The sequence below is a fragment of the Myxine glutinosa genome, chromosome 7 (genome assembly GCF_964187855.1).
Source record: "Myxine glutinosa chromosome 7, kmMyxGlut1.1, whole genome shotgun sequence".
NCBI lineage: Eukaryota > Metazoa > Chordata > Myxini > Myxiniformes > Myxinidae > Myxine > Myxine glutinosa.
The window spans coordinates 94,036,003-94,056,733 of NC_136267.1; the positions used below are offsets into that span (position 1 = coordinate 94,036,003).

At 46.2% G+C, this 20,731-nt stretch overlaps 1 protein-coding gene and 1 long non-coding RNA gene across 4 annotated transcripts in view; one reads left to right on the top strand and one right to left on the bottom strand.

Moving 5' to 3' along the window:
* The window catches only part of ADARB2 (adenosine deaminase RNA specific B2 (inactive)), a 351,510-nt gene extending 341,978 nt beyond the window's left edge, over window positions 1–9,532 (bottom strand). Inside the window, exon 1 of one of the 3 annotated variants that reach the window (XM_078782004.1) lies at window positions 9,427–9,532. In XM_078782004.1, coding sequence (XP_078638130.1) covers window positions 9,427–9,502 — 76 coding nt within the window. In that variant the 5' untranslated portion in view covers window positions 9,503–9,532. The remainder of the gene's footprint in view (window positions 1–9,426) is intronic. The other 2 variants (XM_078782005.1, XM_078782003.1) reach the window with 2 other exon arrangements.
* A 149-nt stretch (window positions 9,533–9,681) lies between these two features.
* The window catches only part of LOC137431418 (uncharacterized), a 40,934-nt gene continuing 29,884 nt past the window's right edge, over window positions 9,682–20,731 (top strand). The window contains exon 1 of the long non-coding RNA XR_010985263.2: window positions 9,682–9,776. This is a non-coding gene — a long non-coding RNA (uncharacterized LOC137431418). The remainder of the gene's footprint in view (window positions 9,777–20,731) is intronic.

Genomic DNA, 20,731 nt, shown 5'->3' on the forward strand with positions numbered 1-20,731 from the left:
CACAATACCAATTGGCTGGGTGTTGGTACCTCTGTCACCAGCTATGGCACTTCAGCAAAGTAATTCTGTGACGCCATGGGTCTGACTCAAGCTGTGAACTTTGCGACCCGAATTTCTCCCAATGGCAAATCCTCCCTTCTGGACTTGATGATGATGTGTCCTGCTCCCACTCTGCTCCAATTGGTTGATCTGTTCATAAGATTGTGAAATTCAATATCTCTGTAGTTAGTCTGAGAGAGATGCCTCAACTTCAAGTCTGGCAGTTCACTCAAGCAGAAGGAAGGGACTGCAAGCAGCAATCTCACTTCAGGACTGGTCTCCAATGTATACTGCCCCTGATAGTATAAAAATTAACAGAAATCTGCTCTCTTATGCACAGGTTCATGCCTTCTCCTCTTCAGTTATTATACCTATCCTCCTACACAATACACATGGTGCACTGGATCCTGTGGCGAGGCAGTTGACTTGCAACAACTTTTCTTCTCTTTCTGCAAGGTAATTCTGACCAAAAGGAATTTTTGACCATGCCACAAAGCCTGAAACAAGTGTGTCCACTCAGGAGAGGCAGAATCCAACATCTGTCCAACCTCAAGATTGAGTTTTCAAACTTGACTCCCTCCTCTAAAACCTGGTGCTGCCTTGTTAAGTATGTCTCCAGAGTAGGCTCCACCTCAATGACTTCTTTCTCTTAAAATGTCACCACAGTGACTCTGCTCGTTAGAAGGCTGAATGCCTCAATTCTGTGTTTGCTTCCAAATATTGTGTTCCCAATCTCTTATTATTTGTACCTACCCTACCTAGTCGTACCCAACTGATCCTGGACTCCACTGGTCTGTCTTTTCCACCTGAGTAGGTGCAGAAGTTTCTGGCAACCCTCAATTCTGATTCTGCAACTGGACAGGACAGCATCAGCTCACATGTCCTAAAAATCTGCTTGGCTGCTCCTGCACATCCTCTCTCTGTCCTTTTCACCCTATAATTTGCCCCAGGTCAGCTTCCATCTGCTTGGAAGTCAGCCAACATCACAGCATTATATAAAAATGGTGCAAAAATTGATTGCCTTAACTACACACCTATCAGCTTGCTTTCAATCATCCGAAAGGTCATGCAATCCGCCATCGCAGTTAATATGAAATCATTCCCTTTCTCCAACAGCCTCATCTCAGATCAATTTGGTTTCAGACCAGGTCACTCTTGGACATGCTGCTTATATGTTCCCAACAATGGATGGAGGCCCTCAATGTCAGACATGAGATCAGGGTCGTCTCTCTATACATCGAGCTTTCGATACAGTCCAGCACCCTAATTTGCTCTTCAAACTCTCTGCCTATGGAATCCAAGACCAACTCCACACATAGGTTACTGACTTTCTCTACTCTCATGGCCAACATGTGGCTCTCATCAGAATCCTTTCGTCTCCTCTCCCTGTAAATTCTGGAGTGCCCAAAGGTAGTGTTCTGGGCCCAGTCCTATTCCTGATCATCAGCAATGATCTCTGACTCTCTGGAAAATCCCCTTTATCCCTCTGCTGATGATTCCACCCTCTGCCATGACATCCCTCATCCTTTGGAAGGCAGACAGAATATTCTTCCCTCTCTTTAGACTTTAACAAAATCACAAGCTTATGAAACAGTTGGCATATCTCCCCTCTGCGCTGGCACCCATGCCTCGCACCTTGCTCAGCCTGAGGCCTGAAAACCAAGGCCATAAAGATCATTGGAATCTCCCACGATGAAGCTGAGTCTATGGGCCTATCACTTTACCATCGCAGCCAAGTTGGTGGTATCTGTCCTTTACCGCCTTATTGTACCCTCTGCTATCTCTGTTCTCTGCCTTTTCTTCTGTTGCATCCTGAATTGTTCTATGTTCTAGCTCTTACATGGGCCTTGACCTTGTATACAAAAAAATGAGCACGACCCATGCTGCGATAGCGGGGTCAGCGGAGGGCCACCAGACAGGCTAAGGACATGGCGTATAACGACATCTGTTCGGCTGTGTTGACCATTGGGCATGACGCATGAGTGCTTCAATGAGCCCCGTGGGGTTTATAAAAGTGTTGGCTGTGTGGATGGTGTCGTTCCTGTAGAGGTCTGTCTGCGGCCAGTGTCGGTACCTGCTGTCCAGTCTTGGGGGTCGACATTTGTGTCTTCGGTAATTACAAAGCCTGCTTCCAGTGCTGACTGCTAGATCTGCAAGTTGCTCCTGTCAGGTATATGCCTGCTGCTCTGTCAGGTATATGCCTGCTGCTGGATAGAGGTTTCCACCACGAGCTGAGAGTCGCACCAAACCACTGCGCTCCAGGACAGGACCCAACAGCCAACCAGGCTGAGTACGGAACCACACTGCATACACAAGCAGTGCTGTGCAGATAGGTTCTTTGTCTCGTCAGTCAGAAACATGGGACCCTGCTGAGTCCCATGTTTCCCCCAGAGTGAATGAATAAAGCATATTTCCTAGGTCATTGCTTTTGAGGTGTGTTGTTTTATTTAACTATTTAATTGTGAGTGTGGCTGTGCAGCCATGCTTTTCTTCCCCCTTTCCCTTTTCTCTGTTACTAAAACCCCTGTTTTGATTGAAAAAAAAACGTGTTTTCATTGGGGATACGCTCCATAGCACTTAGAGAATTGGATGATTAAGTCATTAGATGGGCATATAGGATCCGTGCACACATGGAATGTCAACAAACTTCGCTGGACTATTCCTGTCGACGATTCCACCACTGTCGTTGTGTTCAGAGAAGCTGATTCATGTAAAATCGACCCGGTGGACACGGGACCTTTTCGTCCCATACCCACCAGGAGGCATGAGTAATTTAAGACCTCGCGACTGTAACAATATTTTCCCATCTTCTTTCCTTACTTTTCCATCCAGAGGCCCCTCTTGATTTTTTTGGATTCAGCCTGTGGTGTTAATAAATAAAATATATAAAAAAATACGCACCCCTTGCATTTTCCCCTCCAAACCACCCTCTTGTTCTCTACTTTCCCTCCAAACCGCCCCTTGTTCTCAACTTCCCCTCCAAGCAGCTCCTCACCTCCTCTCCAAATGACTCCTCACTCCCCACTAATACTCAGAATCCCCCCTCGTTCCCCACTTACCCTCAAAACTGTCCTCCCTCCTTATGCTCTGGACTGCCATTCCCTCTCCACTTACCCTCTGGACCGCTCCTTCCTCTATACAGTCTGTCTACCTCACCACCACACAAATTGTCCCTTCTTACTTCCTTCTAAAGTCCCCCTTCCTTCCAAACCATCCAAACTGCCCCTTCTGCACACCTCCTCCTCCAAACCCTCAACCTTCCCACCTCCTCCAAATCCCAACCTTTCATCCTCCTCCAAATCCCAACCTTTCATCCTCCTCCAAATCCCAACCTTTCATCCTCCTCCAAACCACCCATTCCTCACTCCTCCAAACCCCCAACCTTCCCTCCTCCTCCAAACCCCCAACATTCCCTCCTCCTCCAAACCCACAACATTAACTTCTCCCAACATTCCCTTCTCCTCCTCCAAACCCCAACCTTCCCTTCTCCTCCTCCAAACCCCCAACATTCCCTTCTCCTCCTCCAAACCCCCAACATTCCCTTCTCCTCCTCCAAATCCCCAACATTCCCTTCTCCACCTCCAAACTCTAAACATTCCCTTCTCCTCCTCCAGACCCTCAACCTCTCCTCCACACCCATATTCCCATATAGCGGACGCCACGTTGCGCTCGTTGGAAGTGCAAGAATACAAGAACACGGGCAAAGCAACAACGCAAACGGATAAAAAATAAAAAATAAACCTACTAGCGAGACTCTCCTCCTCCCAATTTCCTACCCCTGCACTGTGCGCCCTATTTCCTCTCCCCTTAGTCCCTTTTCTCGAAAAGAAACATGTTCGTAGTAAACTGGAACATCTATACATGGCTTACAATTCTTAAATCGCTCGGGCACGGCGGGGTAATGTAAATAAAATCCCTGTACGAATGCCACGTACGGTGACATACCAATCCACACATGATAAAGGTGAAGATAACCATTCAAACGTGCTCTCATTTTACCATTTTCATGACTCCAACCCACGGGCGGGGGTCGAACCGTGGGCTAAACGTGTATCATGTATGTACATACTGGAGGACCACATGTATGTAAATGAGAATATCCGATCTCTCATGCATCCTGCAGACATGGTTCGAAAGGGCCACCATGTGAGTAATGGCGTACATTAGATCAGATCTCTCATGCACGGGTTAAACAACCCAAGACAACCCCCAGATCTCGATACATCCGAGACCACAACCTTGGCAAATGTCACGGCCAGGAAGATCCGTGAAGCCGTCGTGGATCTGATTGCGCATCTACCTGGTTGACGTACTCCGAAGTGATATGTTTGCTGCACTGTGCGTTCCAATGCCGAGATAAAATAGGTAGCACCGACCCTCGGTCTAGTGCGAGCCGGAAATGTCACGTATAAGGTCTTGGAGTCAAATCTAACGCGTTTGTACAAAATTGTGAAACCACAAGGTGGTCTCCAAAAGCGGCACCTTTTGCGTTCAGAGCGATGACCTTGGCGTTGAAATCCTGTGGTGCGCCCACATCTTCCTTTGAACCTTGAGATAGTCACTTCGCAGGGAGTCGTTCATTTATCTTGGTTCATTTATCTTGGCCGTTGCTTCAAAATGTCCAAAGAACTTTCCGGACCACGCACCGAAGGGTGTTTAATGTTAGGAAACTACAGGTCCGTGAACAAGTACAAAAATACCTGTATACCAAGTACAAAACACAATGCATGCTTGTATGACATTTTATAATTCATTCACAATTAATAACAATAATTATCAAGAACGTTGACGAGGGAAATAAAAGGAAAATCATCGCGAGGTTCGGCAATTGCGAACAGACATAATTTGCATGAAAAAGAGTCTGAATGATTTGTTGCGAGTTCAAATTAGGTCGAGGGCTCACCATTAGCTATTGGAGATGGGATCGAGGGGGAGAGAGATGGTGGATGTGGGAGAAGGGGAGATGATGGGTGAGAGGGGGGGGGTGAGGAATGATTGATCTGTGGGGAGGGGTATTTGGAGTGGACGAGAGGTATTGGTGAATCTGGGGTGGGCGAGAGAGATGGTGGATCTGGGGTGGACGAGAGAAGAAATGGTGGATCTGGGGTGGACGAGAGAGATGGTTGATCTGGGGTATACAAGAAAGATGGTGGATCTGGGGTAGACGAGAGAGATGGTGTATCTGGGGTGGACGAGAGAGATGGTGGATCTGGGGTGGACGAGAGATATTGGTGTATCTGTGATGGACGAGAGAGATGGTGGATCTGGGGTGGATGAGAGAAATGGTGTATCTGGGATGGACGAGAGAGATGGTGGATCTGGGGTAGACAAGAGAGATGGTGTATCTGGGGTGGACGAGAGAAATGGTGGATCTGGGATGGACGAGAGATATTGGTGTACCTGGGGTGGACGAGAGAGATGGTGGATCTGGGGTGGACGAGAAAAATGGTGGATCTGGGGTGGACGAGCGAAATGGTGGATAATGGATATGGGGTGGACGAGAGAGATGGTGGATCTGGCATGGACAAGAGAGATGGTGGATCTGGCGTGGACAAGAGAGATGGTGGATCTGGGGTATACAAGAAAGATGGTAGATCTGGGGTATATGAGAGTTGGTGGATCTGGGGTAGACAACAGAGATGGTGGATCTGGCGTGGATGAGAGAGTTGGTGGATCTGGGGTAGACGAGAGAGATGGTGGATCTAGGGTATATGAGAGTTGGTGGATCTGGGGTAGACGAGAGAGATGGTGTATCTGGGGTGGACGAGAGAGATGGTGGATCTGGGATGGACGAGAGATATTGGTGTATCTGGGATGGACGAGAGAGATGGTGGATCTGGGGTGGACGAGAGAAATGGTGTATCTGGGATGGACGAGAGAGATGGTGGATCTGGGGTAGATGAGAGAGATGGTGGATCTGAGATGGACGAGAGATATTTGTGTATCTGGGGTGGACGAGAGAGATGGTGGATCTGGGGTGGACGAGAGAAATGGTGGATCTGGGGTGGACGAGCGAAATGGTGGATATGTGGTGGATGAGAGAGATGGTGGATCTGGCGTGGACAAGAGAGATGGTGGATCTGGCATGGACGAGACAGATGGTGGATCTGGGGTATTCAAGAAAGATGGTAGATCTGGGGTATATGAGAGATGGAGGATCTGGCGTGGACGAGAGAGATGGTGGATCTGGGGTAGACGAGAGAGATGGTGGATCTGGGGTATATGAGAGTTGGTGGATCTGGGGTAGACAACAGAGATGGTGGATCTGGGGTATATGAGAGATGGTGAATCTGGGGTAGACGAGAGAGATGGTGGATCTGAGGTAGACAAGAGACATGTCGGATCAGGAGGGAAAAAGCTTGTGGTGGATCTAGGGTGGAGGGGAGGGAGAGATCTGGTGAATCTGGGGGTGAATGGTACTGGATCTGATGGGTAAAGACGGTGAATCAGGGGATTGAGGGGTGGAGGAAGTGGGGAGTGGAGAGATGATGGTTCTGGGTTCAGAGGATATACAGATAGAGATGGTCGATCTGAGGGGGAGGAGTGATGCCGATGAGGCACAAACACATGATGGATCACGGGTGCGAAAATGTTCGGAGTGTTCGATTCGACTGGCACGCACACACGCGCATGCACGCACGCACACACACGCTTCGACGTGCTTGGGTTCACTCATGCGTACATACCCTCGCAATTCTGCACTCGCGTACAATTAAACAAGTTGAGCACTCATTACCGACATACTCACTGGTGGTATGAAAAACCAAAGCACTATGAAGTGTGGAATCCAATCCCATTCCTTCAATAATATTAAATACTATTATAATTAGATAACATTTTAATTTTCTGTGAATTTTTTTTTACTATTAGCAGGGGGTGCCCAGTGTTGCCCAGTGCTGTTCTAACCCAGTTGGCATTTTGAAGAATTGTATTATTTTTGTGGGTGCTTCCTACACTATATACACTTCCCTACACTTAGGCATACGTAGGAATGGGTTTGAGGATCATTTAATATTACCTTTCACATAGCTACAGAAACTTAGGCACTATAGAACGATTGAAAAAAAATAAAAAAATAAATGAAAGTTTATTATTATTATTATTATTATTATTTTTCAAAACAATCTTTTTTTTGTTTAAAACACGGCGCTCGCTGATGAACCGATGAAAGTTCAACGAAGAAGCATTCGGCCATCTCCAGAAGCACTCTCTTATCGTATAAATTATAATTAGATACCATTATAACTATATCCATATGTAATATTATACACTATTACAATTAGATACCATTATAATTATATCCATATGTAACATTATACACTATTACAATTAGATACCATTATAATTATATATGTAATATTATATAATAGATTATGATTGCCCATGTAATACTATAATATGTATATGATATACTGTACACTGTATATATATATATATATATATATATATATATATATATATAACAAAATCTATGCATTATATAATATACAGTATTGTAAAAATACAATTGTAAAATTCAAAAAAAAAAATAGAATTGTATATTATTCAAAATGTGTACATAATATTGTGACACATGATATGTAAACTTGTATTTTATATGTCGATGGTAAATTATAATTATCGATAGCAGCACCACTCTGTACATAACACACCCTATCCGTGCGCCCGCAGAGGCAGCACTCGGCGATCGAACGCATGGAATCCCAATATGATGTTTCCTTGCACTCACCCCATGAGCGGGCAAAGTTTAAACACCTGGGAAGGTATACCCACCTGTGCGGATTGAAAAATGGGATCGGGGAGAGTTGGTGTTTTGTGAGTGGGGTAAAAAAACGCGATCACAATGGAAGAATGGGGGAAATAATGCGTCCATTTAACAAAGTTGCTTGCACGAAAACGTGCGATGATTAAACAGCTCCTGGGGAGAACAGTGTGCATGGAATTGTGTGACGGGTAAGAATTGAAAATATGTTTAAAATGTGGGAGAAGCAGGTACCCCCACCCCCTCTACACCTCATTGTCCATGTACGGGAACGAACAACAAAACGTGGGAAGCGCAAGCCCACCACCGTGGACGGTAATATCTATGTACGGGAACGACCAACAGCACGTGGTACATGCAGTCACCCTGCCGCCATCCCTTGTGCGTACTCCAACGTAACCACCATGTACGGGAACGCTGCAAAAGTACGTCAAACACAGCTTCTCCTTCAATTGCGTACTACGCACTAAAAGCACGCGGGACACACAACCCCCAACCCCCGGTGAGTACCTGCATTACGCACTAAAAGCACGTGGGGCACACAGCCCCAACCTCCGGTGAGTACCTGCACTATGCACTAAAAGCACGTGGGGCACACAACCCCCATCCCCCGGTGAGTACCTGTATTGCGCACTAAAAGCACGTGAGGCATACAGCCCCAACCCCCGGTGAGTACCTGTATTACGCACTAAAAGCACGTGGGGAACACAGCCCCAACCCCCGGTGAGTACCTGTATTGCGCACTAAAAGCATGTGGGGCACACAGCCCCCATCCCCCGGTGAGTACCTGTATTACGCACTAAAAGCACGTGGGGAACACAGCCCCAACCCCCGGTGAGTACCTATATTACGCACTAAAAGCACGTGGGGTACACAGCCCCAAACCCCCGGTGAGTACCTGTATTACGCACTAAAAGCACGTGGGGTACACAGCCCCCAAGCCCCGACCCCTGTGCGTACCTGTACCGTAATGTCCATGTACGGGAGACACCGTTTAACGATATGCGCTCAAAACGCGCTTCTCGACCGCTCGGCTCTTCCTCTCACTCCCCATCAACCCCCCTCTCCCACCAAATCCTCATCCCCCTGTTCAATCCCACGCCCCAACCCCTCCCTTACCCGCACCGCCGACCAGTGCCTGCAAAACGCGCTCGACACACAATCCCGGCTCAAGCTCCGTCGCGTTGTGAAATAAACATCACGTGGGTGTCCCGGTCGCCCCCAAACGGAAAACGTGTGAGAAAGGAGAGGGCGCGGCGGGAAGTCTCGTCCTGGGAACAGAGAAGGTGCGACGGGATGGGAAGCGACGAGGGAGCGATGTCCGCGCACCGGCGTCGTGCGACCGGCTGGACACCTGTCCCAGCGATACACCTGCACTTGGAGGGGAGTGGACTCACACACGCAGACAGGCACGGCAAACACACGCGAGGTCGGTATGCGCGGCACGTGGGGAATGCTCACCGTGCACGCGCGTCGCGCGCTCCCGTTCCCACGAACCCGCGCCGAGGCGCTTTATTTATTTAATTGTCCACTAATGAAATGCCGCCGCACTCGCCTCCCGGGGCAAAGAGAGCCGCGGCGGCTCGGCTCTTAGTCCGGGAGAGAGGCTCCGGGGTACTCCTTACCTTTCGAGTCGACCCGGTCCCAGAAGGTCCCCAGCCCCTCGCTCGGTGTGTCCTGACAGAAGCGCGGGTCCGCCATCTTGCACTCGCCTCGCACGGACGCGATGCCGCGCGTGCAGAGCGTGACTATAAATGGGGGCGGGGCCACCGCGCCATAACTCCATTGGCCAGCGAATTTGATTGACGCGCCCTGGGCAACACCAAGAGGACGCGCGGTGCAACCCCCACCGTAGATACCATCGACCGGAATATTTAACGGTTCCGTATCGGGCGAGGCCGCGGGTTGCTTCGGGAACTACACTCCGAGTCCGAGTGCAACGGACAGACTCAGGAGGGGGTTGATCTCCAAACAGGTAGGACCACACTCACCTCCGCTAGGCCACCGATTTAAGTCGCAGCGAAGACCCCGCGCCCATGGGCTTGCTCGTTCGACGAAGCCGGGAAAAGCTTTTTGACAGATGTTATTCACCGATCCCTAAAATCGAATTTCCTTCCCGTATTTTTCTCAAACAAGATGCTTTGCCGCCGCCACGTTTAACATTTTCGAATTGAACAAATTTAATCATTTTGAATGAGCACGTGCTTCGAAATCCATTTGCCGTAAAATACCTTTACACCATGTATGACGTCAGCGGCATTCATGACACGCATTGTGGTGGGAAAATAACTCCGGGCGAAGTTGAATCGAGCAAACTTGGTAAATCCTCAGAATGTCGCACCGGATGCCTTTTAAACGCCTCTTACGTCAGGTTCGGTGGATGCGACACCGATGACGTCAGCACCTACCTGCGCTACCTTTCCACGAGTGTCACCTCGGTTTAGCCGAAGCGACGATCTCCTTCCAGCCTTCCGCTATCGAAAAGAGTCGGGTAGTCGGAGGAGGTTGCGTCAGCAATTGGACAGTGCAGGGTAAGAATCCCGACAGGTAGTGTACCGTATGAAAGGTAAAAATTGCATTTTTCGAGCTAAGGTGAAAGCACTCGATGAATGTACACCTTGTGAGGGTTAATCCCGTGACGAGTCCTCCAAGGCAGGATAAACGAGATCAAGAAAATGATCCCCAAAACATAACACATGTTCGGAATAATCGCCGAGAGGCAAAACAAAGACATCTGGTGTGCAAGGAGGAGGACGTGGTGTGTAACAACGCATTCCCCAAAGCCGCGTGAACGAGCAACCCGTTCATTTACCCACAATTCTTGTCATTTCCGGCCATCTGCCTTTTTATTCCAATAACCATCTGGAAAATTCTCCGCTTTTTGTTACGTAAATGAACATTATCGGAGATACCATTCGAAGCGAACCACTACTTCAACTGCTACTACTACTACTGTACATGGTACAGTAGTAGTAGTCATAGTCATAGTAGTAGCAGTAGTAGTAGTCGTACTATGACTAGGACTATTACGACTACAGCTACTACTATGACGAAGACGACTACGACTACAGCTACGACTATGACTAAGAATACTACGACGACAGCTACTACTATGACTAAGACTACTATGACTACAGCCACTACTCTGACTAAGACTACGATGACTACAGCTACTACTATGACGAAGACTACTACTATGACAGACTACTACGACTACAGCTACTACTATGACTAAGACTACTACTATGACAGACTACTACGACTACAGCTACTACTATGACTAAGACTACTACGACTACAGCTACTACTATGACTATGACTAAGACTACTATGACTACAGCTACTACTATGACTAAGACTACTACTATGACAGACTACTACGACTACAGCTACTACTATGACTAAGACTACTACGACTACAGCTACTACTATGACTAAGACTACTACGACTACAGCTACTACTATGACTATGACTACTATGACTACAGCTACTACTATGTCTAAGGCTACTACGACTACAGCTACTACTATGACTAAGACTACTATGACGACAGCTACTAGTATGATGACATACTACTATGACTAAGACTTCTAGGACTACAGCTTCTACTACGACTCAGACTACTACTATGACAGACTACTATGACTACAGCTACTACTATGACTAAGACTACCACGACTACAGCTACTACTATGACTAAGACTACTATGACTACAGCTACTACTATGACTAAGTCTACTATGACTACAGCTACTACTATGACTAAGACTACTACTATGACAGACTACTACGACTACAGCTTCTACTATGATGAAGACTACTATGACTACAGCTACTACTATGACTAAGACTACTATGACTACAGCCACTACTATGACTAAGACTACTATGACTACAGCTACTACTATGACTAAGACTACTACTATGACAGACTACTACCACTACAGCTACTATGACTAAGACTACTACGACTACAGCTACTACTATGACTAAGACTACTATGACTACAGCTACTACTATGTCTAACGCTACTACGACTACAGCTACTACTATGACTAAGACTACTATGACGACAGCTACTAGTATGATGACATACTACTATGACTAAGACTACTATGACTACAGCTACTACTACGACTCAGACTACTACTATGACAGACTACTATGACTAAGACTACTACTATGACTAAGACTACCACGACTACAGCTACTACTATGACTAAGACTACTATGACTACAGCTACTACTATGACTAAGTCTACTATGACTACACCTACTACTATGACTAAGACTACTACTATGACAGACTACTACGACTACAGCTACTACTATGATGAAGACTACTATGACTACAGCTACTACTATGACTAAGACTACTATGACTACAGATACTACTATGACTGACTACTATGACGACAGCTACGAGTATGATGACATACTACTAGGACTAAGACTACTACGACTACAGCTACTACTATGACTAAGACTACCACGACTACAGCTACTACTATGACTAAGACTACTATGACTACAGCTACTAATATGACTAAGGCTACTACAACTACAGCTACTAGTATGACAGACTACTATGACTAAGACTACTACGACTACAGCTACTGCTATGACTAAGCCTACTACGACTACAGCTACTACTATGACAGACTACTACGACCACAGCTACTACTATGGCAGACTACTACGACTACAGCTACTACTATGACTAAGACTACTACGACTACACCTACTACTATGACTAAGACTACCACTACGACTACTACTACGACGACAGCTACTAGTATGACAGACTACTATGACTAAGACTACTACGACTACAGCTACTACTATGACTAAGACTACTACGACTACAGCTACTACTATGACTTAGACTACTACGACTACACCTACTACTATGACTAAGACTACCACTACGACTACTACTACGACGACAGCTACTAGTATGACAGACTACTATGACTAAGACTACTACGACTACAGCTACTACTATGACTAAGACTACTACGACTACACCTACTACTATGACTAAGACTACCACTACGACTACTACTACGACGACAGCTACTAGTATGACAGACTACTATGACTAAGACTACTACGACTACAGCTACTACTATGACTAAGACTACTACGACCACAGCTACTACTATGACTAAGACTACTACGACTACAGCTACTACTATGACTTAGACTACTACGACTACAGCTACTACTATGACTAAGACTACCACTACTACTACGACGACAGCTACTCTGAAGGAACTTGTAATTTTTGAAGGAAGTTGACTTGGGAAGGAACTTGTAATTTGTGCAGGATGCCGGTGATAACTCGTCTCCTATTTGTGGACGACACCCTATGGTATGTTCAACGTTCAGCAACTGATGTTAGCAGAGGGGACGCCTCGTTTGACGGAGACCCGAGGGACGGCACACGTATTGTCGAATCACGCTGCCTGTGAAACACCAGGGAGGCAGTTTACGCCTGTGTCTGGATTCGAACCCAAGACAGACAGATTGGAGGCGAGTGTGCGTAACCCGCTTCCTTCTTCCCCCTTCCCTCTTTCCGGTTCCCCTTCCCCCAGCCCCTAATACTCTGTTCAACTACACCTATAAAATAGATTGGAAGTGGGAAAAGAAATCTTCTGGTTGATGTAATTTACAGTGAGGGGAGAGGTGTGGGTGGTGCGGAGTGGGAGTGTTCGCCATTAACCAAAAGGTCTGTTGTGTTTAAAGAAAGGTCAGACGTGTACACACGTGTGAAAAAAAGGTGCGCTTCGCCCTGTACTAGCGACATATTCAATCAATTTTTATTACTTTGTTTGCTTCTGCAACACAACAAAGACTCGAAAGAGTCAAATTGAGGAGCTCAGCACGATGTGTATGTAGAAGGTAAGATGTAAAAATAAAACAAAACCCACCTTTCTACCTTGCTGCTATTTCACCATGTACATGGCAGCATCTTACCTGTTTAAACATTACCTTTGGATGGTAGGAAGTATAATTACATTTATATTCGCAGTAGGATTCGGAGCAGGTGCTCTGCGGTCACCTTGCACTTAAAGATGGCTTTACAGGTAATGAAAGAAATGAAAACCCCCGATATCATACGATTACTAATTAATAATTTCGTGCGGAGGGAAGAGGTGAGAAAAGGGATTTTAAAATCGTGCTGGACGATAGTAGATCATTCACACGTGCGTGGGTGAACGGCGGTGGTGTCGATGTACAAACGAGTTTGAAAGAAGACACTGGTTAGGAATCCGACAATATATACGGAACGTGCATGATCCATTCTATAAGATGTAGGCCTACATGTACGTACTGTACACAGCACGTACCGCACGCACATTGCACGTGTGTTTGTGTAACTGTATAAACACACCACGTTACGCACACACATTATACACACCGCGTATTGACTCGCATTATACACACCAAGGGGTCGCACACACATTATACACAGCAAGGGATAGCACACACATTAAACACAGCAAGGGGTCGCACACACATTATACACACCAAGGGGGCGCACACACATTATACACACCAAGGGGGTGCACACACATTATACACACCAAGGGGGCGCACACACATTATACACACCAAGGGGACGCACACACATTATACACAGCAAGCGATCGCACACACATTATACACACCATGTTACGCACACACATTATACACACCGCGTATTGACTTGCATTATATGTACCAAGGGCGCGCACACGCATTATACACACCAATGGGGCGCACACACATTATATACACCAAGGGGGCGCACACACATTATATACACCAAGGGGACGCACACATTATATACACCAAGGGGGTGCACACACATTATACACACCAAGGGGGCGCACACACATTATACACCCCAAGGGGACGTACACACATTATACACAGCAAGGGATCGCACACACATTATACAAACAAAGGGGGCGCACAAACATTATACAAAGCAAGGGATCGCACACACATTATACACACCAAGGGGGCGCACACACATTATACACAGCAAGGGATCGCGCACACATTATACACAGCAATGGATCGCACAAACATTATACAAACAAAGGGGGCGCACAAACATTATACAAAGCAAGGGATCGCACACACATTATACAAACAAAGGGGGCGCACAAACATTATACAAAGCAAGGGATCGCACACACATTATACACACCAAGGGGGCGCACACACATTATACACAGCAAGGGATCGCACAAACATTATACACAGCAATGGATCGCACAAACATTATACAAACAAAGGGGGCGCACAAACATTATACAAAGCAAGGGATCGCACACACATTATACAAACAAAGGGGGCGCACAAACATTATACAAAGCAAGGGATCGCACACACATTATACACACCAAGGGGGCGCACACACATTATACACAGCAAGGGATCGCGCACACATTATACACAGCAATGGATCGCACAAACATTATACAAACAAAGGGGGCGCACAAACATTATACAAAGCAAGGGATCGCACACACATTATACACAGCAAGGGGTCACACACACATTATACACACCAAGGGGGCGCACACACATTATACACAGCAAGGGATCGCACACACATTATACACAGCAAGGGGTCACACACACATTATACACACCAAGGGGTCGCACACACATTATACACAGCAAGGGGTCACACACACATTATGCACAGCAAGGGATCACACACACATTATACACAGCAAGGGGTCACACACACATTATACACACCGAGGGATCACACACACATTATACACACCAAGGATTGCTCACACATTATACATACCAAGGGGTCGCACACACATTATACACACCAAGAGGTCGCACACACATTATATACACTAATGGGTCGCACACACATTATACACACTAATAAGTGTACACAAATTATACACATCAAGGAGTGCACACAAATTATACACACCAAGGGGGTGCACATAAATTATACACACCAAGGGGGCGCACACACATTATATACACGAAGGGGTCACACATACATACACACCAAGGAATGTACACAAATTATACACACCAAGGGGGTGCACGCAAATTATACACACCAAGGGGGCGCGCACACATTATATACACGAAGGGGTCACATAAACATGATACACACCAAGGGGGTCGCACACACATTAAACACACCAATGATTGTGCACAAATTATACACACCAAGGTGTGCACACAAATTATACACACCAAGGTGTGCATACAAATTATACATGCCAAGGGGACGCACACAAATTTTACACACCAAGGGGGTGCACACAAATTATACACACCATGGGGGCGCACACAAATTATACACACCAAGGGTGCGCACACACATTATATACACTGAGGGGTCACACGCACATTATACACACACCAAGGGGGTCGCACACACATTAAACACACCAATGATTGTACACAAATTATACACACCAAGGTGAGCACACAAATTATACACACCAAGGTGTGCATACAAATTATACATGCCAAGGGGACGCACACACATTATATACCTAAAGGGTCGCACACACAAATATTACAGATCACACAAAGCACACACACACTATATACACCAAGGGGTTGCACACACATCATAAACATCTAGGGGGCGCACACACGTTGTACACACCAAGGGGTGCACACACGTTACACATACCAAGGGGCGCACACGCATTATACACACCAAGGAGGCACACACGTACACACCAAGGAGGGGCACACACATTATACACACAAAGGGGCGCACACACGTTACACATACCAAGGGGCGCACACGCATTATACACACCAAGGAGGCACACACGTACACACCAAGGGGTGCACACACGTTACACATACCAAGGGGCGCACACACATTATACACACCAAGGGGTGCACACACGTTACACATACCAAGGGGCGCACACGCATTATACACACCAAGGAGGCACACACGTACACACCAAGGAGGGGCACACACGTTATACACACAAAGGGGCGCACACACGTTACACAAAGCAAGGGGCGCACGCACATTATAAACACAAAGGATGCGCACACTCACACACACACACAAAAGGGCGCACCACACGCACACACACCCTATGTATGTCCACATTGCTCATCACCCATGCACACACACGTACATTGCAAAACATACAGTGCACACACAAATTCTAAAACAGGTTTTTTATTCCATTACAAACACAATGGTTCGACCATTTTGCCCTCTGATCACTATATACCGTGTATGTATTTACATACACACATACACACATACCTTACATTTCCGATCCGCTCTAAAATACTAGTTTAACTGCACGTCGCCATGGCAACATTCCTGTCGCCCTCTCCCATAACGAATGTGTTTATGGAAATGGATTGCAATTTGCATCGACCGAAGTTTAACAACACGATCCTTTGCCCATTACCCACAATGCAATCACAATATGTTTCTTTATCTACAGGAATTGCTCCGGGATGGCCAGCTGGCCAACGGTGACAATTATTTATGTTCATTGTCAAAGCACGAAAGATTAAACTATTGCCATTTCAGGGCCTCTCATTTGTGCATATCGGTGATGCCGGTATGGAAGCCATATTGCTCTCAACCATCATGTTTCTTCCACTCGTACCGCATAAATTATATTTTTTGTAATAAAAGAAACAATTAGAGTAGTATGTCGTGGTTCGTGCTGGAAAAATTAAATCAAAGGTGCAATCGTTTTATCAAAACCCCTTTTTACCACCATCTAGAATCTAGATGGTGGTAGATTCTAGATGGTATCGCCCATAAATGCCAATTTGATCGATCATCTGACACGTCACGTGATTTCTGGAAGGCCATAAAGCTAGGGGCACAGGGCAATTGCACCGAGTTCATGTCCAGCTCAGTTACAAAAAGATCGACAGCAGCGAGTGCAAAGGTATCAGGTACCAAGAGGATCGTTAGAGAAAGGAGAAAGCGTATTGGTGCAAAATTAATGATGGACAAAGGGGGAAATACAACCATTATGAAAGCTTCTAGGATCTGACTGCCACCGAAGGGTTTCTCAACTCGTGAGATGGTCTGCACCTACCTGCAGCTGTCCCGTCTGATGTTCTGCGTGTGAGTATTGGATCAGATACATTGCACCGATACATCACGGTGCACCCCTTTGTCACCGATGAAGGCAGCAACACCCTGACAAGGGAACCTATTACGTTAAATACACGGCTAATCAACTTCGCAGATCATACCTGTCGAAGCTCTGCACCCGCACCTTGATCTCAAAGATATCTTCAAAACGGCAAAAGGCTCATCCATTAGGCCTAATGTAATGATCATCCGGGACCGTTCTATGCAGGATTAACTTGTAGGTCTGCCTGTCAAGTCCTTCAAATCAGCTGTTCCTTTTAAAAGCTTTCCAAATACCGAAAAAGAATCGACAAATAATTATAACTCACCCACTATAACTTCAGTAGTCGCATTCAATTCGCACCCGCAGTGCACTGTGAGCGATCCAGCAGGAGCACCACCATGAAGTACCGGTAGACCACAAAATTGGCGCCCAGCGGACCCAGTCTGTAAGAGGGGAGGAAGAGAAGATTTGACAGGTAAATATAAGTTACTCGCAGATAAAATGATCAATACTGATCATTCATAACCTTTTCCTACCTGTCGAGTCTCTTCGAATAAGCCAGATTGGAACCGAGTGGCAGTTGTTGGTGGGATTGGCGATAGTTGCCCCATCAGGGAATTATCAGGGTTGATGAGAGATGAGACTAGCACCTGGTCAGGGCAACTTTGCGAGAGATGGAGGCTCCAGAAAAGGAAGAGTCCTCCAGCTAGCGCATCTCTCAGGTAACACGTTATATGACACAAAAGAGGTGGTACTTTCGCAGTAGGTCATCCTTAGGATGTCATCATGCGCAGCACGAAGAGAGCCCAGGAAATGCTAATCCTTCTGGTGTCGTGGGCTCTATTAGTGATGACGGCAACATCACCAGCCGCACGAAAAAAAAAATTCTAAAAAATTCCAAAAAAGTTCTAAATTCTAAGAATTCTAAAAAAAAGTTATAAAAAATAAAATCCCCCTTTGGCATTATGGGAGAGTATGTGAAGATCAGCGACAAAAAATCTCAATTTAAGCCATTTTAAATTCAGGCTGTAACACAACATAATGTGAAAAAAGTCAAGGGGTGTGAATACTTTCTGAAGGCACTGTACAATCCAACGCAAGACGATCATAAGAAGCTGCCTTATGTAGTGCCCACACACGGCGATGCTCTTCATGGTGATACCCACAGGTGCTCTGTATGGTTCAAATAACACCACAGTTCCCTGACAGGGCATGGCATGCCAGTTTTTTCTCAGCAAATGTAGATTATAGATTTGGGAGAACTACAGGTAGTGGACAAAAAATGGAAACACGAATGTAAAGTCACTTAATATGGTGTTGGGCCACCACATGTGGCCTGTATGCGCCATGGACATAGAGTCCACCAGCATCTGAAATGCTGCTGGAGGGATGCGGCACCATTCTTCCACAAAAAATTCAATCAACTCATACCTGTTTGATGGAGGTGGAAAACAATGCCTTTCCAGAATATTTCATAAAATGCTCGATTGGGTTCAAATCTGGTGACCGAGAAGGCCATGACATGTGGATAACATCGGTCATGTTCATCAAACCATTGGGCGACCACACATGCTCTGTGGTGGGGGCATTGTACTGCTGTAAGAAATGCTGTAACATGGGGTAAAGATGATCACTCAGTACCATAACGTAGCGATTGGCATTGACCTCCCCTTCTAAGCGAATGACTGCACCCAAACCATGCCAGGAAAATGTGCCCCCCATTACAGAACCACCAGAACCCTTCACTGTTGGACCCAAGCACTCAGGGTTGTAGAATTCTTTAGGTTGGCGCCACATGTGCACTCATCCGTTTCTCATGTGCATGGTGGAGGATAATTCATCTGACCATATCACATTTTTCTACTGCTCGGTAGTCATGAAGTCACGAAGTGACATAGAAGATAGGTTTGTACTGGCCACATGTAGCGTCTGTAATCCAGTAGCAGATCCACTGGAATGGCTAGAAGGCCGAGGAACTGGGCTGGAATGTCTCGGTCTGCCGCATAAAAGAGAGAATTGGGATGGACTCAAACTGTATTTCTCCCAATTGATAAAGAGGCTGATAGATTCGACCAATGTGATGGTCGTCTGCAAATGGTGCCTGAGGAGTTGCTCTGACCCTGCCACGAGCAGTTAATTATCAAGGTAGCAAAACATTCTGCTGCCAGTGTTGCTGCCACCACTTGCAGAAATCTGATGAAGACTCAAGGAGTGGCCGATCCCCTGGCAAAGTCTAATAGATTAAGGGACTCAGCATGCATGGGAACATGTAGGTATGAATCTCTTAAGTCCAGGGTTACTGCCCAATTACTTGGTGTATTTTGTGGCAGGATGGAATGGAGCAACTCCATGTAAAAAGAGGGGCTGCAGATGTACTGATTTATATCCTTTAAATACAGACCAATCCACAGTCTCCTGGAGCATTTGGAGATGAAAAATATAGTCGACAGGCATAGACCATGGAGATTCTTTACCTCCTCAATTGCCCTTTTGGTGAGAAGGGCCTGAACTTTTCTGGTCAATAAATGTCATGCTATCGGATCTTGTGGCAGGGATGTTCCCCTGTGACGGATGCTTCCTGAGAGGGGTGACTCCAATTCAACTTTGAAGCCGACAGACGATCGTCAAAACAAATTTGTTGCTTGTGATTCCTTCCCAGCTTTGATGCAAAGCATGGAAGCTCTCTCCTACATGTCCTACTTCCCAAAATATTCCTCGTAGCCCGTCATTGATGCTCCTGTACTTTAGAGGACTGGTTCTGCCTCTTCTCGCCTGACATCTCTGGAAACGCCGGTGCTACGACTGAAA